Here is a 21,458-nt window from a genome sequence, read left to right as displayed (position 1 = left end):
TAGGGGAATGGGCTGCACCGGGAGGGGGATAGAATCACCCCCGCCAAGGTGTTCAAGAAACACGAGGACATAGGACTTTGCAAGTGGAGGAGGGGGTCGAACTCAGTGAGCTTTGGAGGCCTTTTCCAATGTGAATAATTCTGTAGAACATGACTTAAGGAGGAAGAGATGGATCGGTAAGGGATTTCTCTGAGCCTGGCCCTTGTGTAAATACTTACCCCACCGCTCTAATGCTAAATAGAGACAACAAAATAAAATACAAGGAAACTTTATTTTTCAGTTTTATCAATGTTTTGCTCTGTTTTTTTTGTTGGTTTTTCATTGTTGTTTGCTTTTGTCTTCAAGCTGTTTATTAGTGGACAAGTCCGGTCAGTTTTTGTATTAAAAAGGATTTTGATGGAGGTAGCTTTGTCTCTGTCCTGGCTTTTGCTTGGTCTTGCCTGTGCACTCATCTCAGTAAACAAACTCAAAATAAAATTAAAAACACAACCGGGAATTCCAGGCGGAGGCAACGAGCAACGCAGCCAGGTTCTCCGTGTAACAGACATGGCGCTGGGGCCTCCAGTCACTATGTACAGAGTCCATCATACATCCATCCCCCTCTCTCCTAAACACACTCCTTGCTCCAACGGGCTGGCTGCAGAGGGAGGAGTTTCTTCTCCTCCCAGAAACCTGAGCAGCAGCTTCCATGGAGGGAAACAGCACCCAGTCAGGAATGTCAGGCAGAGGGGTAGAGTGTGAAGGGATGGGGTAGGGGGGTCACTTCAGCTTGGCCGAAAGGTCAACAGCACTGGCCCAGGGACTCACTGCTGCTGGGCCACCTGCAGGGCGAGAGAAGAGGATCCGAGACTCAAGGGCTGGTCACCAGAGCCCAGCTTTGCCCACAGACCCGCCCCTGCCCCAGTAACTCTGCTTACTGACCAGAGAGGGTACATACTTGTTGGGGAGGGGGCGGTGGTGGGGGCTCACTGCTGCGGTTGGCCAGGCGGCTGAGGATGTTGCGCTCGGACATCTGGAGGCGCACTGCCACGGGTGGGATACGGGCAATGGTGGCAGGCAAGCGAGTCACATCTGCCTTCATGTCACTCAAAAGCTCCTCCAGCTGCTTCAGAACTAGAAGAGAAAGGGACATCTGTTCCGAGAGGAAATGAACCCCCCAGAGGGAAAAAATGAGAAGGGACAGCAACACCAAGTCCCCACACCACCCTTGTTTCTCATCACATCACATTACCTTTGTGCAGCACAGCATTGGCCGGTTTATTTCCAGCCATAGACTCCTTGGATAGGTGCTGGTGGCTCTCAGCCAGGCATTCTACCTCTGCGAAACGTGTGTTCAGAGCCATAGATGGGTGAGATGGGTCTTCAGACATGTTCAGATAGGCAGCTCGCCGCAGCTGCTCCTCAATCACCAGTGCCTGCTCCAGGAGCTGCAAGGGGGGGGCCAGGAATGAAAGTCTTTCAGCAGCTGCCTAAAGGGAGCCTGTTGGCATCCCTAGTCTCTTCTACTCCAGATCTCCAGGTTCTTGTGAGATTCTGCAGTTGGACCTCTCCTTTTACCAGCCACTTTTAATGAGTAGCCCAAAACAGTAAGGGCTTCATGAAGGTAAGGCACGTACACAAGAAAACCAGGTTATATCAGATTTAATAAAAGGCTACTACAGGTCCTCTAGAATTCTCATTCCTCCTCAAATTCTTTTTACAGACCAAGTTGATTGCCATTTTAGCCTTTCTTTTAGGCAAAAGAGATGGAGATTTCTCATCGAACCCAAGTAAGAAGCTTCCCATGCTACTTTACAGGAAGAGCCTGAAATCTTTTAAGTATTTGGAGAAATCAACTGGGATCTGTCAGTGCAGAACTGATCATCCATACCATATTCAATTCATGTTTTGCCTGAAGGGTCACTCCCACAACTAAGCCATGTTCATTCCTGAAGAGGATGAGGTAGAGACTTGAAAGGAACCCTTTTCACCAATCCATACCATTCTGCTTAGGTACATGGAATGGGTTGTAGCAGACCAAGCAGAAGCTGTGACGGAAACAACCATTTGAATCTTAAGCCTCGTGCATACTAGTTGTTCAATAAACATTTGGATAGAAAGCAGTGAACCAAGCTTCCCAGTACCATTTCCAGAGAAAAGGGAGCTACTATCATGCAGCAGCTGCATGATCCAAAGAGATATTGCTTCATTTTTATTTCCCCTAAAATGAAAGGCACTGTAGAAACCTTTTACTTTCTTAGTGGAAACTGAGAACTGCAAGCTCTTGTTGTTAAGAGGTCCAGCCAGTTTTCACACTGAAGATAAATTCTTACCTTAAATCTCCTTGCCAAGAACTTATTCTTTATTTCCAGGAAGTTCCCCCTGTTCATCTCGCCCTTGAAGGGTTCATTGAGGATGGCGTATCGTGGATCATTCTGAATATCCTGCCAACGGGCATAGCCATGACTGAGATGGGATGAGCTCAGGCAAACAAAGGCAGTGAGAACAAGGGAATACACAGCCCAGGCAGCAGAGCTCTCCAGAGGGGGTGGGGAAAGGGGGCACAGGGAGGGGGAGAACAGGAGCCAAGGAAAGGGAATGAGAACTATGTCCTGCTAAGTCTTAACTATGCTGGCAGGCAGGAAGGTCCTCCTCCCACCATCACTTTTATGGAAGAGGTTAAAGCACTATAACTTAACCTACTTCAGTCAGACCTAAGACTGTCACCTTCACCGTGACAAATTATGTACAAGGTGGAAAATGGGTCCCTCATGGCAAGGATACTTGATAATTCCAGCAAGGAGCCAGTAGTCGTGACGCCGATGCCAGATCTCATAGGTCTTCTTAGTGACAGTTGCAGCCCGCTCTTCATTCTGCCAGAGGGAGTGTAGTTCTGGAAAGGCAAGAGACACCGGAATGATTGGAAGTTACATCACAAACATAAGCAGGGGCATATAAACAAGTTCAAGCAGATAAAGGACTCATACCAGTGAAACCACCATCTGCTATGTTGAACATGAAGCGCTGCTTTACTGCCTTCTTGTGCCTTTCATCTACTGACTCTTTCAGCATCTCTCCATTCTGCAGCATCACCACATCTCTCTTGTCATCATCCTTCTTCTCATCTGTACAAATAGGAATTTATTAGAAAAACAAGATACCACACAAGTTTAACCCACAAGGAATCCCTGCAGGAGAGAGGTTAAAGGAGAGAAGGGAATTGTCATGCCTCACCTTTCTCATCCAGAGTGATTATAGGAGGTTCAGAGGTATTCTCAATAGGTGCTCTGTCTTCCATCTTCTCCACATCAGCTGAAGGAGAGAAGGGAAATACGAGATGTAGAGAAATACAGCAAGTCCACAGTTTTGTTCTTCAACCAGAGAAACCCAATACTGTTCCATAACTCCCCTCTGATTTTCTACATTCAGGCCTGGCTTTTTAGGATGGAGCGCTTTATACCTTTGCTTTCTACTTCCATTGGTTCATCTGGTCTTTCCTTCACTTCCTGTTCCTCTACCTTTTTTTCATCTGCTTCTGTGGGGTTTGCTGGGGATTTTGCTTCCTGTGTTGGTGTCTCCACAGGCTGAGCACGCTGCTGAGGACAGCAATCGGTGAGAAGCGAGGCAGAGCAGTGCACAGAAGACAATTCACAGCAGTTTGGAAAGCAAGGATGAACAAAACTGCCATGCCAATTCTTAGGACCCAAAAGTTACCTTTAAATGTCACTCCAAGAACTAATCTGTCTTATCAGCTGAACAACAGAAGTCAGAAGTAGAGAAATTGGCAAGAGATATTGTAAGGCAAACAAGCCACCCCAAGACTCACCTCCACAGGGACCTCTGTTTCAGTAGCAGAGGCATTGAGCTCTTTCTCCTGTTCAGATGGCTCTCCTTGCTCCTTAGCATTGGCTCCTTCTTCTGCTTTTACTCCTTCTTCTGTGTATTCCCCACCACAGAGCAGCACAGCAGACAAAAGAAGAGAAGCCATCTGTAAGGTCTTCCCCTCCCTGTTACCAAGCACACATCCCCTTTGCTCCCACAGATCAGGCCCATCAAAATGGAACCAACATGACCACCCCCCACCCCCTTCTCTGCTCACTACAAATGCTGGACTTCTCACTGATACCAGCTTAAGGAAAGGCAGTGTCCTCTCTTGCCTTTAAGGGTTTGCACATGTCTTTGGCAGCCCTCCTAACACGAGAGTAAGTTGATCTGCGTCCACTCCCAGACCCCACCACCACAGTTCCGGTGAGGGGAACAGTCAGGATGAGGTCAGGACGCAGGATTGGAAGAGGAGGGAGCCCTCACCAGGAGGAGGAACAGGGGCAGGTGTATTGGGCTGTGTATCCCCTGGTGTTGAAGGAGTTGGAGTTTTTGGAGAGGGTGAGCTTGGCTGGGAAAGCTTCTTGTTTTCCTCTATCTCTGCCAGTTCTGGCATACTCCAGCGGCCATTCACATGCTCAAATTCCTGCACCTGCATGAGAGGGAGAGAAAGACCTGTCACTGGAGGATTTGAGCTCATCCTCAAACCAGTAGAGACAGATCACTCAGCACACAACAAAAACAGGTGTGAAAGGAGAGGTATCTCCCTGGCTCAGGACCCCAGGACTGCAGTTATATGGACAGCAAAGGCTACACTGCTCTGCCAGGCACTTACCTTTTTGCGTATAAGTGACATGACCCCAATGCGAGTAAGGACGTGCTGTCGAGAGAGACCTTCCCGTGGGACCCCATCAGCAAAGGTCTCTGCACCATCAGCTCCAGGTTCACATAAATGGCGCATGAACAGTGAGACATAGGCCCTGCAGCAATCGAGAGACAAGCAATTACTCCATAAACCAAGTTACCTGGAGACATGCATTATTAGACATCTTCCAGCACATAAACGAAATTACCCCAGGATTCTTAACCCATAGTAACTCAAGTTCTGGGGCTTAAGGCTCCTTCAAGGAAGAATTTCCTGACAGAATCATGGATATACATGAAGAACACACAGCTGACCCAAGAGATGGAGCCAGAAACAACCATAAGCCCAGGAAAGACTCAAGGAGAATATTCATCATATGCTATCATGGCCATGCTACATCTCTAAAAGCATTTGCTTTTGGTGACTGACGAGTTGAGTTAAAGTAAGAGAGCAGGGAAAAATCTCATCTCTCCCAGCTTAGACTTCATTCACTCACAAAGGATCAATTAACACATTAAGGAAGTCTAGTCTCTAAAGCCCCACTCTCGTTCTTCCACAAAGGGATTAGATGCTGCCCATCTTCCATCCCTGCCTAATGCAGACTCACTTGAACTCTTTCTCTGACTTGCCACGGAGGTCCCGAACAAGCCACTGAGTGGTGAAGGCATCCTGAGGTGGCATTCCATAGCGCATGATGGCATTGAGGAAGGCTTTTCGCTGGCGAGCATTGAAACCCAAAACCTAGAATGGGGGACGAGACAGGCAGACATGGCAAGAGCTATACAGAAGCAGTTAGGATGTAAATGCCTATCTGGTACTACCTACCTCAATGTTCCCTCCCACGCGGGCAAGTAAGGGAGGCAGAGGCTTATCCTTATCATTTCTCAGGCCCTTGCGGCTGGGCCGACGAGCTGCTGAAGAGAGAAATGCAGCTAAGGAGGAGAGACAATGCACACCACATTGTTGTGTGAATATTACCCTGGCAGGATGACACAATAAAGTGTGTATCTCTCCCAAATCAAGTCCCAGCTGTTTCCACAGTCAGAGAAAAAGATGCAGGAGCTCCAGTTTCACAGGAACTTACCTTCAGACCTCTCATCAAAGTCCTCGTCTCCTTCTTCAGATGCAACTGAATAATCTGACTGATTATCTGACTGGTCATCCTGCCAGTCTGAAAGAAAAACAGCACGTGAGCCTGAGACGCTACTCCGTTACTTTCCAGTAAGACATACTTACACCCATTTTTCCCTCAGAGTCCTGCGGATTTGTACCTCTATCCTCCTGAGAGCCATCATTGTAGTTAACTTGCTTTCGGATTCGTTTGCCCTTGCCCAAATTCCTAGCCAGATCTTCCTGTTGTTGTTCATAGTGGTGACGCAGCAGTTTCTCCCAGTAATCAGGATCCACTGACTCCTCCTGCTTAATGATCTCCCGTTCAACCTCCTCTTCCTCCTGCCAGAGAGGTAACAAATTTAGGTTGCTCCAAGTCCCAACCTGTCATAACAGACTTATGCCTGCTTAACCTTAAAAGCATCAGAGCTCAATTTACTTAACTGATCCTCCACCATTCCTCGGAACATACTAGCTGACCTCACACTTACCCCCATCTCCTCCTCACGAACCACGTACTGGGCCACCTTGAAGGAGCTGAGATACTCATTCATGCCCTGAAGCTCTGTATCTTCTGTTTCATCCTGGTTCCGATCCAACAGACGCTCAATTGCTTTGTCATCATAGTGGATGACACTGCTGTCCTCACCTTCTTTGTTATCCCCTGAAGGAAGAGCACAGGCACAGTTGCTGTGTGGGTTTCGAAGGACTGGGAAAGGGAATACCATCCTAGACCTCTCTGTTGAGCTATAATCAGCACTGTGTCTACAGTGTCTCACTACAAAAGGAGCCAGGTCTGCCCACCCCCTTCAGTCCTATTTCCAGGCACTCACCCCCCTCAGTAGCCTCATCCTTGAAGAGCTCTTCAGTGCCAAACTTGAGAATGTCATCAAGCTCCTGTTTGGACATGGAGCCTGTCTTGGAGCCCAACCCTGGTCTCACTACCAGATGAGTTAGCATCATTTTCTTCTTGGCCACCTGAGTGATACGCTCCTCCACTGAGGCCCTTGTCACAAAGCGGTATATCATCACTTTCTTGTTCTGTCCAATTCTGTGTGCACGACTGAAGGCCTAGAAAAGAGATGTGCTCAAAACAATTTAGAGCTACACAGATACACCCTGCCTACCTCCACAAGCTTCCCAGTTGCCTTCATGTTGGCTCTTAACATGAGTGAAGGCTGTGCCCTGGAACAACCCTCCACTATTTCACTTCCCACATCTACCCATCCTCACTGCTCTAATTTTGCATATTCTCACATCCCTTCACTGCTCCTGACAATTTAATTTCCCCTGTTCCTCAGGATTACTCCATAGTGACTGGTCTCATTCAGACTCACCTGGATATCATTGTGGGGGTTCCAGTCAGAATCGTAGATAATCACAGTGTCTGCTGTGGCCAAGTTAATACCAAGACCCCCAGCTCGAGTTGAAAGCAGAAAGCAGAACTGCTGAGCTCCAGGAGCTTAGATAAAAGAAGAAAACAAAACTAACCAAGGGGAAGTGCCATACTCAAATAAGGACTTGTATCTGACCTACATCATCTGACAAGGAATCACTACTAATTTAAGATTCCAGGAAAGCAATGGAAAGCTTGGGCCACAACAATCCCATTATGCATAGACAAGGCAACAGTTTTCATTTTTCAGAAAAAAATAGGAGACTCCATACCATTGAAGCGATCGATAGCCTCCTGACGCATGTTTCCTGTGATTCCTCCATCAATCCGCTCATATTTGTACCCTTCATGTTCCAAAAAGTCTTCTAGAAGGTCCAACATTTTAGTCATCTGCATAGCAGAAAAACACCACCACAAAAGAGTGAGGGACAAGGGCATACCAAATCAACAGACTTCTTTCTCAGAAAAAGAATTCCCAGCCTTAAGGTTACTCCCCGTATACCTGAGAGAATATGAGCACCCTGTGACCTCCTTCCTTCAGGTTCTTTAACATCTTCTGGAGCAGCAACAGCTTTCCAGAGGCTCGAATAAGTGCACTACCATCATACATGCCATTTGGCATTTTTGGAGCTTCCTGGGAAGAGAGAAAGAGGGGCATAAGGAGCAAGCTTGAAAGGATGTACCATGGCCTTAGTCCCCAGCCGTGTTCATCAGATGCTGGGTCAGATCTGTTCATTTCCCCTGGCACAACTACAAGGTAATACACTGCTTGTATGAAACATCAGTGCTATGCTGTGCTTATTCTCTTGCAATTTGTCTGCTAGATACTCTCCTCTTTCTTACTGACTTCACCATCTTGCATAAGTCACAAGATAGCTCCTACCTGTCATATAAATACGCTGGAAAAGCCTTCCAGCATGTTGGGTCTAAATACAGATAGAATGAAAAAATCATGGAATCAAAAAAAGAGGAATGGGAACCCCTTCATGCTTCAACTAGGGAGCTAACTGGCTCCCTGGTAATAGCCAGCAGGGAATTTTGCTTATACAGAATAAGTGACTGGACATACCATAGCAGCCACAGGAAAGAGGTAGGGGTGGTTACAGCACTTCTTCAGATCCATAACAACATTGAGCAACGAGACTTGGTTACCACCACCTCGTGCATTCAGTGCCTCAAAGTTTCTGGTCAAAATGTATTTATAATATTTCCTGTAATAAAAGAGAAGAGACAATTCAGCACCCCTCATGAGAATGACTAACATACTCTTATCTTGCTAAATTCTGCACAACTTGGGGCACTACCTGCCAGCTACCTGGGCTCTGCCAGAGGCATTCACTGTGTCTTTATTCCTTACATCACAGCACAGTTGTTCCTCTGCTACAGTGGCAGCAGGAAATTTTCCTCCTATCCACTGTGCAGAAAGCCCTATAGTGAGGATAAGGCTGTTTCAGGATCCTCTTTGGAACTGCAGAACAGAGAAACAGCAGCTCAACAGCAGGTGCTCTCTTCATCCTCACACTCACTTTTGCATGGGGCTCAGCTCCACTCTGACAATGAGTTCAGTCTTAGATGGCATATTCTTGAACACATCAGCTTTGAGACGCCTCAGCATATGCGGGCCCAGCATGTCATGCAGCTTCTTGATCTGATCTTCCTTGGCAATATCCGCAAACTCTTCCAGGAAGCCCTCCAAGTTACTGCAGAGAAACAGACACTCAGCAAACATCACAAAGGAGAAAAAGAGCAAGGAAGGGGATAGGAGTGACGAGACAAGCAGGCTGACTGGAAGCAAGACATACTGGAATCTCTCAGGTGTCAGGAAGTTCAGCAGGTGAAACAGTTCTTCCAGGTTGTTCTGCAGGGGAGTTCCAGTAAGAAGCAGCTTGTGCTGGAGGGAGTAACCATTCAGCACACGGAAGAACTGGAAAGTAGAGAACAGGGAAAAAACTGTGAGACAATGAAACAAAGCAAAGCACAAATACAAATATGTCAAAGGCTTATTAAGTCATAGGCCTACAAAAAAAAGTTCTCCTAGAAAAGAAATTGACAGCAAGCTACGGTTCAATTTAGATCACATCAGCTGTTTGGACAAGAGCTCCAAGTAGTTCACGTTCCAGTCAGGGTCACTAGACTGATCTCATTTGGATCACTGTTGTGCATAGCTACAACATGACTGCAGCAACTCCTACAGGCTGGTTGGTTTCTTTTCCTCTTACAATTTACAAGCTCTTTCAAGACCACCAATCATTTCTAGACTGCTATACTACATCATTTTTCTTGCTGAATTAGTGTTCCACATTCCTACAACTACTCTGCCTTGAGAATTCTTGAAATAGCTAAGTCACTCTTCCTATTCATATCAATCCTGGCAATGTTCCAGAGCTCTGAACAAGCAGAGGAGAAAGAGAGCTAAGAGTTTGCCAATGTGTCTTAAAGGTAATTTGTGCTGGTTTTCCCAACAATGAAGTAATTCCAGACAGATGTAGTGAGCAGTTGAAGTACTGCACTGAAAAGCACAGGAGTACCATTGCTCAGCAGCACAAATTGACAATAAAGAAGTATTTTATTTAAAAGCTTGGCCATTTCTTTGCATATCTTACACTTGGTACAAGGTCAAACAATGAAATAGCTTGTACTAGATGGCAAATAAAAAAACAAAGAAAAACCCACCATCGGTTATGTTTTGGTTATCGCACCAGAAGAATCCTTCTAGCGGCCTCCACGGGAACTTTTCTTTTTATATAGTTAAAAAAAATTCTCATTTTGGAATCAAATGTGTAAGTTACTGATCAGATCTGCAAAACTTCAGTAGATAACCTCAATCTGTGAAGAAGCATCTGAACTGTCTTGCAGCCAAACACCTGTAAGCTATTCTTGCAAGCCAGGAAACTGCTTTAAAAAAGGTAGATTTAATGGTTCTGTGTGGATAACCAATAGTGTCAGGGTAACCTTGAGCCTTTACATCCTCTTTCAGTTAATGAATATTAACATCAAGCATTCATTCCTATATCCAACAGTTTCAATGCTAAGCATAGAATGGCATCCAGTCTCAGTGCCCACAATAAAAAAAGAACTAGAAACTGAATTGCAAGCACAGCTGTGATTGTCTCAGGAAGATGCCTCATGCCAAGATCCCAAAAGCTAAAGCCATTTAAATGAAAAAACAGAGAAATCAAGCAGCAATTGTGTCTTACACAGTCTCCAAGAACCTCTAAAACCAGATTTCCAATAACAATTGTTTCTAGCATACTGAGCACTAGAACCCAGCTGAAGACAGACAAGTCAATACCAGAATTAAGGCACAAGGGCCTAGGGAGGGGTTGGATTAAGGAAGTACAGCCAAGTCTACTGAATTCAAACAAGATTAGTTAAGGTGCAGCTTTGTATAAAAGCAGCTATATGGCTTTCAGCATCTACCCAGGCATTTTTGCACACCTCTGCCCACCTCTTCCATTTCTATAGCATCTAATTAGTTCTGCTTCAAACCTAGATGAATGCAGAGAGCAAGCCTACTTAAAGCAGAGTAATTGTGCTCATGAAGCTTGTTTTATGCTCAGTGTGATAAACCTGTTCAGAATAGAAGTGTTGCAGATACATGATCTGCTTTCAGAGATGCCAGTCTGTGTTTGAGAACAACTACATTCAGGTTTTTCTGTTTTCCAGTCTACACCAATATCCATTTACCTGGATAAAAAGCTGTTTTAACCAATGAGCTGTGTAAAATGAAAGTTGTTGCCAGTGATGACTGATCTCCAAACAAAGGTGGTAATTTCTTTTTAATAACACATCAAAATACTGAACAAACAACTAAGAGTTATCAGACAAACTTATGAGCTTAGAAAGCAGTTATTAAATCTTGTGAATGCTCTCTATCCATTCCCCTTCCTGCAACATATGTCATGTCTATGAACAACTTATGCTTCTCTGTACCTTAGACTGATTGTTCTTCAGCCTGTGAGCTTCATCCACAATGAGACAGGCCCAGTCAATAGAGCCCAGTATGGCCATGTCAATTGTGATCAGTTCATAGGAGGTGAGAAGCACATGGAACTTCACAGCAGCCTCCTTCTGCAAAGGCAAATGATGAACATGTAACACGACAGAGGAATACCCCATTGCAAATTAAATGCAGTGTTTCTCCATCAAGTTATCCTGATGAGCCCTGGTCAAACAGCACATCAAAAACTTTTCATGTCCAGTTTCCCAACACAAGATTCAAAATGCACCCAAAACTTTTTGCTTTTTTTTGCCCCATTACTCTCAACACATGTAGAACTCTCATCCACTCCCTCAGTACCTGCTACTTTTGGACAGTTGTCAAATATTTTCACAAAGATGTTTAACAAATAAGTAGTGACTAGAGGCATGTTAAGGAAATGACATTCAGAGAAGAGTGGTTCATCTAAAAGCTAAGACTTAAAAAGAGAAATAGTTTAGCATTGAATTTTAAATTACTGTTAGCACTTAATGTAGTTCAATTTCGAGGGAAGGAAAGGAATTCTATCTACCTCTGCCAGTGAAAATACTTGAACTTCTGTCTTGATTTTACTATGAAGACTAAAGCTCCACAAAAACTAGCCACCTGTATCTGGCTTCCCTCTTGTCTGTACACAGAATACAATTTCTCAGATGTCTAGGTATGGCTTCACTCTCAGCCAGTTCCTCAGAGACATTAAGAAGTTTCTACTTTTTTTGTACGTGTCTTTTACAATAGCAATTCTGACATCAACTTAGATCTGTAGAAATGATGCACAACTTCACAGGTTGAGTAGAAAAGACAGAGGGACTTGCCTATGGTCAGTATTACCTTAGTCAGCTCTCTTTTTTCAGTACTGAACTAGTTCAGACTAGTAGGAGTGTTTAAACAGTCTACAGAAGGAGTCTAAACGCCCACTTGTCATCAATTTGCAGTTATTTCCCCTTGGAAACTAAAAGCATAATCAGTTACCAGAGACATCAGAGTATCTGAATCTCAGCTGCTGAAAGCCAGTCTAAGTACATCTCTTAATTCAGGTTTGTGATACAGTTGAGTTCTGTACCTTCATTCTGGATGCCTTTTTGCCTCCACGTATGGCATTATCCTCAAAAGTGAACTCATTCTCACGGATGATAGCCCGGCTGTCTTTGTCTCCAACGTAGGTCACTACATACATATCTGGAGCCCACATCTCGAATTCTCGCTCCCAGTTGATGATTGTGGACAATGGGGCACTCACCAAGAAGGGACCCTTTGAGTGACCCTACAGACAGAGTCAGTAAGAACGTTAGATAACTGCAATCACTAATACAGACAGAATCTCCCTGGGTAGCGAGCTCCCAGCTCTCACCTCTTTGTATAAGGAATACAGGAACACAGCTGTCTGCACAGTCTTTCCCAGACCCATTTCATCAGCCAAGATTGTATCTGTGCCTTGCGCCCAGGAGAAGCGCAGCCAGTTCAGTCCTTCCAGTTGGTAGGGATGCAAAGTTCCCCCTGTTACATCGAGGTACTCTGGTTGCCGGTCATATTTCACTGTTGGCTACAGTGGGAAGAAGGAAGAGTTGAGATCCTTTACCTTGGCTAGATAGCTATCAAGAGTTGTTTCTCAGTCACCCATATAATCACTAATACAGATGAGGCTTTGCAGATAACCAGATTAGCACCAAACCTAATTCTCAAAATGGCCAAAAGTATCCATCAAGAAGCCTTTTTCTTTTTTTAAAACCTTTACACACCAAGAGCTAAAAGAGTCTCACCCAATGCACAAGGTGGACCTTTGTCTGAAGGCTCCATTTGTTCTTCGGGCAATGAAGGAACTCTAAATTATACATTGTTTACCCTTCAGTTTCCTATTTACCTGCTGGCACTCCAAAATAAGCAGCTCTATCAAATGGCTCCTGAGCAATAAGCAGTAACTTACATCTACTGTGGGAGTCTCAGGGGGCCTTTCCAGTTTTCGCATCTTCACCTTCTTTAACTTCTTTCCAGGCCTGCCTTCTTCACCTCTCATCAGCTCCCTATGTAGAGACAGTCCCAACAACATCTAAGTTTAATGGCTTCTTGTTAACAGAACAAGAGAAAACTATTGCAAAGAATAGGAGGGCAATTACCCAACTCAAGAGGCTCAACAGAACAAGGCTGGAACCTGCATGAACCAGTGAAGAGGGACAAGGTTCCTGCCCAAAGGCATAAGGAGTCAGCAACAAGAAGATGCTTCTTGGCCATTGCCATATATTAATCCAGTCAGGGCTGACATATTCCAGTATTTTCTCATGAGGAAAGGTAGAGGATCACAACCTCTAGATACTCCTCCTACCTATGATTCCAGTAGGCTTGCTTGAAGAGGTCATAATCTTGAATATCCACATCTTCACTTTCCCAAGATGCCTGGTCATATGGTAGGTCTCTCCATTTAATCAAATAGTGGACATTTCCCTTCTTATCCACACTGTGGAAGACACCAGTAAGTCTTAAGCACAGTGAAATGGCAGTACTCAAGTGGAAGAGAAGGAGGTATTAATGAAGGAACAGAAACAGACCCACATTTGTCATACCAACAAAAGAACTCCCACTGTTTCTCCCAGTCATATTGCAGTTTAGCTCATCTTCCTTAGCCCTGCTTAAAGTCTTTACTGAAAATCCTCTTTGTTACTCCCCCTTACCTATGATTAAGGATCCTGTGGATCATCATCCACTCTGGCTTGATCCCATATCGATAGAAGCGCTCCTCCATCTCAGCGTATTTGGGGTCCTTGTTTTTTCTCTTCCGGCTTTTCTCTTCTTCCCCTCCAAAGTCCCCTGAGGGTGGCTCATCCATATCATTTTTGCGTTGGTAGTTACGAAACATGACCTGGCAGTGCAGCTCCAGCTGGAGTCAGGACACAAGCAGTTAGTAGGCATTTTACCCTCAGCTATTCACTCTTATGGCATGGTTAGAGTCCTCCACTCACCTGCAACTCTGACACCCAAGAGCAGTGCCAGTAGGACATGCCCTGCCATTTGACAAAGAACTGCCTCTCAGGCCGACCCTCCAGCGGCTTAGGGGGTGGAGCATTAGGGTCCGCATCAGGTGGACGTGGTGGTGCTGGGCCAACGGGAGGCTGACCCCATTTCCAGATCAAGATCTTCTGCACCTTTCCTTTCAAAGCTGGACACTGTAAAGTTAAATATAGCTTGATGTATCAGAGTGTATGTACTTTAACACAGAAGCACTGAGGAACAGCAGCACAGTCACTTTTATAGCTCTACTACACAGATAGAATTTGCTAGGCTTGATGAGCTCAGTAGTCTGTCCTACCCCAACTTCACTGGAAGTTTGTGCAGAAAATATTTTGCTGTAGAACGAAGGGCCTAGCACAGGGATATGTCCTGAAACAGCTTTTTTGTTCATCGTCTTGTAAGTCCTTATCACCTAATGAAAGCAGCTAATGTAATTTATATTAATTATTTCAAGAACTTTCTAGGAAAGTGTGGTATTTCTCCTAACCATCTACTAAGAGAGGGCTTGGCATTTCAGAGCTTACAGTGCAAAATAAAAAAAAATGTTTGTTTAAGAATCAGTTTGAAATACTTCCAGCACTGAAATTGCTTGCACTTGTTCTTCTGCTTCTACACAGATACAGGAGCCAAATAAAATCAGCCTTGCCACTCCTGGACTGAAAACTGCCCAACTACTTCTGCACATGCACAAACCTCATGAGATTCAAAGGCTGTCTGGAGAAAACCTCCAATCAACAAAGCACAATACAGCCACAAAAAGCCAGGTCTTTATGTTTTATGACGAAAGTATCAAAGGAGATAAAAAGGACCAAGTGTTTCCAGGAAATATGTATCCAAAGTGCTTAGAGCAATCAACTCTTACATCAGTAGGAGAATAGTATTAGCAGTAACTCACAGTGCAACGAGGACACAGCCATTCTCCATTGGGAATCTCAGGCAATGGAGGATTCAGACAGTGGATGTGATAGGATGAAGGACAGGCATCACAGCACAGCAGCTCTCCTCCATCCTTGCAGACTCTGCAGAACTCCATATGGTGGTCATCCTCTTCCTCAGCATCCCCCACTACATCCTCCAAGATTTCCTCACCTTCAGAGTTATCCTCCTTTGCTTCCCACTGAATGCCCTCTTTTTCCTACAGGGCAGGGAAATCAGAAAAACAAAGTCACAAATTTGTGATTATTTTATTACCACAGAAAAGCAGCCCCAAACTTGACATCTCCCTCTTCCATCATCTCTTGCACTGTTTGGGGAATTCAGTACTCACACAGTGTGGGCAGCTCCATTTGCCCTCTGGAGCTTTCTCCATATCTGGGTCCAGGCAAACCATGTGGTAGGCACGAGGGCAGGTATCACACAGAATAATTTCTCCTCCCTGCTGGCACACCTCACAGTAGTCCTGGTGATCAGTCTCATAGCCATCCACAGCCACCGTGGAGTCCTCCTCACCTGCAGAGGGTAGTGAGGAGTTACATTAGTACAAGCCACAGGTATAGGCTTCCTACAGCAAGGGTGTTCTCCCAACAGCCTACACAGCAATACAGAGATCCAAAATCTAAAGCTCCTGTATACTGTTAAATATCCACACTCTGCACAGACTTTCCTCTAATCTTTCCACACACTTAGCTGTGCTTTAACCTCCAACCATCAGCAAGTATCAATACCTTTCTTTTTCTTTTTCCCAGCTTTGAGTTTTTTGCGACTGCGGCTACTACGGCTTGTAGATCCGTCTGAAACAGAGTAGCTGTTGATGCTGGCATCATCAAAGTCTGACTCCACATCCAGATCATCATCTTCACTCTGGGGTAGGTAAGAGAAAAGTTGTGTTACTCAGACACATATGCTGTGGGGCAGCAGCACATCATCACCCCCTGCTCAGAAAGTCAAAGAAGGAGAATCACTTACTGATGATCTTTTACGCTTGGAACCAAATCCTCCAAGTTTGATTTTTAGAGGTGCCACCTTCTTTGTTTTGGGTTTCTTGATATCAGGAATACGAGGACTGGCCTTTGGCTTCCGCCGGGCATTGGGTCCTGAGAACACAGGAGGCAGAGTCAGAAGGGCTACTGCCTTGACACCAGTCACACACCATCATCCTGACGGACTCTTCATCTCACCTTTGCCCTCCTTTGTCTTGGCTTTCCTGAGTGGCACATCTACGGGTGGCTGTGGCAGGACAGCATCCACATTTGTCACCATGCTTTCCACTACTGCAACAGCTGCAGCTGCAGCAGCTGCCACAGATGCACCTGAACTTCCCTTGAAGGGGTTATTTGTGCTGAACTCCCTCCATTTGGCTCCCAGTACCATCATCATCTTCGACACTGCTATTTTTGGGTTCTTGGCTGCGATAAGTGGCCTGTGTACAGTTAAGGAAGGCAGGAAGGAAGAATTACAGAACCACCCCAAAATCTAGATTATTCCTCCCCACTGCCACCCCATCAGCACCTCTATCTCAAAATACCTTCCTTTCTAATCTCCGATCTCAACAGCCAGTGAGCATCTCTACTCCCATCCTTCACTCTGTGTGGAGAATGCAAATGCTCAGGGACTTGGAAAAAGAAATGGAACTTAGCATAGTAGGGAATAAAGGGGACTGGGAGTGAGGACGTGCAATCACCTCGATGACTGAAAACAACAAAGTTTTGAGTCAGTTATTTTACTACTGCTTCAGTTTTCATTCTGGCACCAGTGCCTCTAATATACACTGATGTTTCAAAATCAAGAAACTTATTCTGTCCCATCTCATTTTTTGTTCCAGAGTCCTTTCAGGTGTAAACTTGCAGCTCACCTGACAAACTGGCTGAAAGCTTTGTAGTTGGTGAGTGTGCGGTAATCCTCCTCTGTAAAGATGTGATCAATATCCTCCATGCCCCAATCTTCCAGAAGCTGAGCAGATGACTTTGGCTCCTATGAAGAGACAAACACAGCAAAAAAGCTCTGGTTCTGCTCTAGGAAAGAGCAGAACTTCCACATATCTTCCACATTCCACAGATGACCCAGAGAATTTCCCCCCCCTCCACATTCACTTATCACCACAGGACACAGCCTCAACAGAAGATAGTGGAGGCAGGAAAAAATTTGGATTCAATGTAAATTACCTGTGTGTTTAAAGCAGAAGACAGGAAGGAATGCAAGGTGGGAAAAAGGTCAAGTCAAACAGTTCTAATGGAGAAAGATGAGACCAAACAGGTCCAAATCCCTGTGCCATCACAAATGGAGAGCACAATGGACCCCCCCAAATCAGATACATGGGAATGAGGAACAGGCAGTCAGTTAGCAAGGTAGCTTCTCACCTTTGAGTCATCATCATCTTCTTCTTCTTCCTCCTCTTCCTTGCGCTTAGCTTTGTTTTTCTTTTCTTTCTTGGGTCCTAATTTCTTCTTTTTCTTCTTCCCAGGGGTGTAATCACTGCCCTCACTGTCAGAACGCAGAACCTCTTCCTCTTCTTCCACAAACTCATTCCCCTCACCAGAGCTGTCCCCCAGCTGGGGAGGGAGAGAGAAGATCAGGCAGATGTAAGAAAACACTCTGGGTAAGCACTAAACACCACTCTCTCCCCACGCTCTAGAGGATTCATACAAAAGACTGCCACCATTGACCAACAACAAAGTAAGCACCCTCATCATGTATATCCATACTTCAGAGTGTGATCTTAGGCATCATTTTCCTTACCTCCTTCTTCTGACGCTTGCTGAGCTTGGGTACTTTGGGTTCCTTTAGTTTCTTGGGCTTCTTCTTCTTCTTGATTTTGGGGGTGTCAGCCTCTGACAGAAGCTCTTCTTCTGGCTCTTCTTCAGGTTCTGGATGTGAAGAAGCAATACGTCTCATTCAAGCCCCATCTGTATACTACAGTACAGCCCAATTCAGGGAGATGAACTTGACTGTTTCTTGCTACAAACAGAAGTGGTTACAACACTTACTGTTCAAAATTGTATCCTAAGGTAACACTGAATATGGTTTTCCCCCTCACAACACTACATAGTTACACAATATTCCTTCTCCAAGCAGAATTACACTTAGAACTTGGGGACAAGAAGTTTGTCATAATCTAACAAGAGAAAAGAGCATACAGCATCCAGCCACAACTAAACAGGGCAAAACAGTAAACGCATTTGAGAACCTGACTAGGAACCTGACAGGAAAAAAAAACATCTAGCCTCTTCAGCAGTACAGAGTATCCTGCAGCTGCACACAAAATGCAGGCCAGTAAGTCACTTCTTCTCCACAGTCAAGTTGTTAGCCAACAACCCTATTCTGATCCAGATTTGACAGAACCTTTGCCCAGCCCCAACAGCTAGCAAGCTCACTGCCTGCCCAGAAGAACATACGCCAGTTCCCCACCACCACTGCACACTCCCATCTGTGTGCCCCCCTTCCCTGGCTACCCCCAGCCCGAGGGGCACGGGCAGCCAGCCAGTCCTTCCCTTTGTGGCAGCAGGCTGCGGGAGCTGCGCGGCCACCCGCCCTCCCTGCCGCCCCGCCCACCGCACACAGCCAGAGTCACTCCTTCTCCCTCCAAGGGAAAATGGCCTCCTGACCACCGGAGCTGGGCAGGATGGAGGAAGCTACAGGTCACAGGAGTTACCACAGCCTGGGGTTAAACAGTAGAGGTCAAGCTCTCAGCACCTGAGGTTCCACACCTGGCCCTGCCATATTACCAGTCGATGGACGTCTCTCCACCCTCGTGGTCCTGCAACACCAGGTCCTTCAAGGATCACACCTCTTCTACCCCAACGTCTGATTCAGAGCCTCTAGTAACCCACCCTTTCCAAGGTAGCACATAAGCTTTCTGCTTTGCAGGAAATTTAAGTTTTTCTTCATCAAGATTTTCCTTACTGACAGTCCACTTCTGCCCAAGATTTCAGAGATGCCAGAAAACCCTAGACACAAAGCTTAAGAAAAATGCCAAACAAACAAAAATCCAAAAACCCACACCACCATTTTCCATTTCCAGTTACAACATTTCTCTTACATGGCACTACAACACTACACCCTGAGTTAGTAGGAAAACTCAAACTTGTCTTACAATCCAGTGCATCAGTATATACATTATTCTATTTCACGAGGAAATGAAGAATCCAGGTGCATATCCACAGAGTAAGTCATCCACAGCAGCAATAAAAAACACCACACACCAGAAGAGTTCCAGGGCTCTAACTTAAGCCTCGTGTTGATGAGGATGCAAACACGATAGAAAGGGCAAGATACAAGGACTACAAGAAAAGCAAAGGTGAGCAAGCAGCACAGAGCGAGAACCACAAGAAACCTCAATAATTGGGTGTGGTGATGAAGGAAAGTGGGTCACGCAACAGCCCAGGGCAGTTTTCTCTGGACGTCAGCCGGTCTGAGTTCCCAGATGAAAGCATGTCAGGCAACCTGCCCTTTCACATACTACCCCTCTTCCCCCTCCCCATTCATGAAATGTGAAACTCGCAGGCATTTTGGTACCCTCTACATCTCCTCAGAGCACAGGCCTCGACAACCTGCAATGGCTTGGAACAAAGTCAGCTCCACCTGACACAAAGCCACGAGCCTCATGCTTTGAAGTCACCCTGGGACCTGGATATCAAACACATGCATGACTCGTAGCAAGAAGAAAAACTACAATCCACAATAAATCGTGTATTTCACCTATTCATCTTGACACCAGCACCCTCTCCATTTCACATGCATGCCGTGCAGGCTCTCCGTACCTGGATGCTGTGGGATAGCATTGTTCAATAGGATCTCCATATCATCATCATCACTGCCCCCTGAGCACGGTGATGGAGATCCAATGCCCGATGCCATGTCCTCCAAGCCGAGGGAGGCCTGGGCTTACACAGGGTGTCGTCTTCTTGCCAGTCTGGCCAGTGCTTCATTGAAAAGAAAAAGAGAAAGTTACAGCAGACCTGAACTCCGTTTTCCCGAGCAATAGTGCTACCAAGAGGATTCGTAAGAAAGCTCAGACAGAAACTTTACTGAATTTAGAGCCTATGGTTAATAGAAACACTGGCAGCAAGTATCAGCTTAGAGTTGTGATGAAGCAGGCTTTGAGGACACCAGATATTAAACTGAGTCAGCAACTCATCCCTGGCAAGAAAGCCAAAACAGCTGTCCTAAAGGAAAACTCCCCCGTCCTCTGCAGCCGGGTGCCCTCAGTTATTCCTGCCTTAGGCAGCGGGGTAGGTGAGGCAGTCGGGCATCCACGGGAGCCCCGGGGCCGGCCGGGCGGCTGTCAGCGCGGTGCCCGGCCCGACGGCCGCAGCCCGCCCCGGGCTGGCACCGCCGCCCCAGTCGGCCCGGCCCTGCCCTGCCCCTCCGCCGGCCGCACACAAAAGGCCGGGCGGGCTCGGCAGCCCCAGCCCCGCTCCGCCGCCCCCGCCTGGAGCGGGGCTGCGCGGCGCAGGGCGGGGGCGGGGGGCACAGTCTCCCTCCCGGGCGGGGGCGCGGCGCGGGGCGGGGCCGGGCTGGGGCAGTCCGGCGGCCAAGCCGCGAGGGGCCGCGGCTCTCCGGGGGGCACAGCGGGCCGGGGCTGCGGGCACCGGCGCGGCGGCGGAGGGGTCAGACCCGTCCTGCGGCCGCCCGGGCAGGAGGACGGCGCGTCCCCGGGGAAGCTGCGGCCGGGGCTGAGCGGGTACCCGGCGGAGATGGGAGTCCGCCGGCGGGGACGCCCCGGGAGGCGGCAGACGGCCTTGCCCTCCCTCGTTCCCTCCCGGCTCCTCACCCGGCTCCGGACCTCAGCTCCTCTCTCACCGCCGCTGCCGCTGAAGGGAAAATGGCTCCGGCCGCGGCACCGCCTCTTAAAGGGGAAAAAAAACCCGGCTAGGCCCCGCCCTCTCCCGCCTACATCCCATAATATGCCCCAGGACCCTGGCAACAGGCCCCGCCCCCGTCTCCCCGGCAAGCACACCCCCCCCCAAGACATCCCATAATACTCACCCTCCCCTCAGAACTTCCCACTCACTGCCCGGCCCGGCATCCCATAATAATACACCCCCCCCGCCCCTCCCGCCAGGAACATCCCATAATATCCCCTCACCCCCCCCCCCCCCCCACCCCCCCCGGGAAACATCCCATAATACTCCCCCACCTCTCGCACCCTTTCGCTCCGACATCCCATAATACTGCTCCCCCCTCCCCCCGCGCGCGCCCCGCGCGGGATCCCGCGCACCGGGACAGGGCGCCCCCCCGCGGCGCGGCCCCGCGCGAGCGCGCGCCCCCCGGGGCTGCCATCCCATAATAGGCGCGACCCCCTCCCGCGGGGACACCCCCCCCAGCGGAACATCCCATAATAGTCACACCCCGGGCGCGCACATCCC

At 47.1% G+C, this 21,458-nt stretch overlaps 1 protein-coding gene and 1 non-coding gene across 6 annotated transcripts; both read right to left on the bottom strand.

The window, feature by feature from the left end:
• Positions 1 to 252: 252 nt before the first annotated feature.
• Positions 253 to 20,938, bottom strand: CHD4 (chromodomain helicase DNA binding protein 4). 5 transcript variants are annotated; one of them, XM_071559194.1, is made up of 40 exons: positions 20,864 to 20,938; positions 19,851 to 20,012; positions 17,830 to 17,957; positions 17,451 to 17,642; positions 16,946 to 17,064; positions 16,272 to 16,513; positions 16,060 to 16,187; positions 15,819 to 15,954; positions 15,422 to 15,603; positions 15,050 to 15,289; positions 14,106 to 14,309; positions 13,818 to 14,023; positions 13,472 to 13,603; positions 13,076 to 13,172; positions 12,503 to 12,694; positions 12,215 to 12,415; positions 11,106 to 11,243; positions 8,975 to 9,096; positions 8,699 to 8,872; positions 8,242 to 8,383; positions 7,675 to 7,806; positions 7,445 to 7,562; positions 7,114 to 7,238; positions 6,610 to 6,847; positions 6,268 to 6,440; positions 5,938 to 6,118; positions 5,751 to 5,861; positions 5,492 to 5,580; positions 5,274 to 5,407; positions 4,637 to 4,781; positions 4,288 to 4,453; positions 3,806 to 3,915; positions 3,440 to 3,575; positions 3,214 to 3,291; positions 2,967 to 3,104; positions 2,764 to 2,872; positions 2,313 to 2,445; positions 1,232 to 1,427; positions 938 to 1,113; positions 253 to 821 (listed from the first exon to the last, which is right to left on the bottom strand). In XM_071559194.1, exons 2-40 carry the CDS (start codon positions 19,945 to 19,947, stop codon positions 804 to 806), a joined length of 5,778 nt encoding a protein of 1,925 aa, XP_071415295.1. In that variant the 5' UTR covers positions 19,948 to 20,012; positions 20,864 to 20,938; the 3' UTR covers positions 253 to 803. The 5 variants fall into 5 exon arrangements, with proteins under 5 accessions (XP_071415295.1, XP_071415312.1, XP_071415320.1 ...); XM_071559211.1 differs by having other exon boundaries at positions 3,440 to 3,572; XM_071559219.1 differs by having other exon boundaries at positions 5,492 to 5,577.
• Positions 4,122 to 4,260, bottom strand: LOC139681143 (small Cajal body-specific RNA 11). The gene has a single exon (XR_011699479.1). It is a non-coding gene; the product is annotated as a small Cajal body-specific RNA 11 (non-coding RNA).
• Positions 20,939 to 21,458: the final 520 nt, after the last annotated feature.

The sequence above is a fragment of the Pithys albifrons genome, chromosome 1 (genome assembly GCF_047495875.1).
Source record: "Pithys albifrons albifrons isolate INPA30051 chromosome 1, PitAlb_v1, whole genome shotgun sequence".
Lineage (NCBI taxonomy): Eukaryota > Metazoa > Chordata > Aves > Passeriformes > Thamnophilidae > Pithys > Pithys albifrons.
The sequence above is the reverse complement of the archived record's forward strand: the minus strand, read 5'-3'. Positions and strand labels throughout refer to the sequence as shown.

Excerpts from the sequence above, each read along its gene's own strand:
- CHD4 (XM_071559194.1), bottom strand. The coding sequence starts at position 19,947 with ATGGCATCGGGCATTGGATCTCCATCACCGTGCTCAGGGGGCAGTGAT. Across the intron at positions 8,384-8,698 it reads GAGCTGAGCCCCATGCAAAA|GAAATATTATAAATACATTT; the intron begins GTGAGTGTGAGG and ends CTTTTATTACAG. Across the intron at positions 5,581-5,750 it reads CTTTGATGAGAGGTCTGAAG|CAGCTCGTCGGCCCAGCCGC; the intron begins GTAAGTTCCTGT and ends TTCTCTCTTCAG.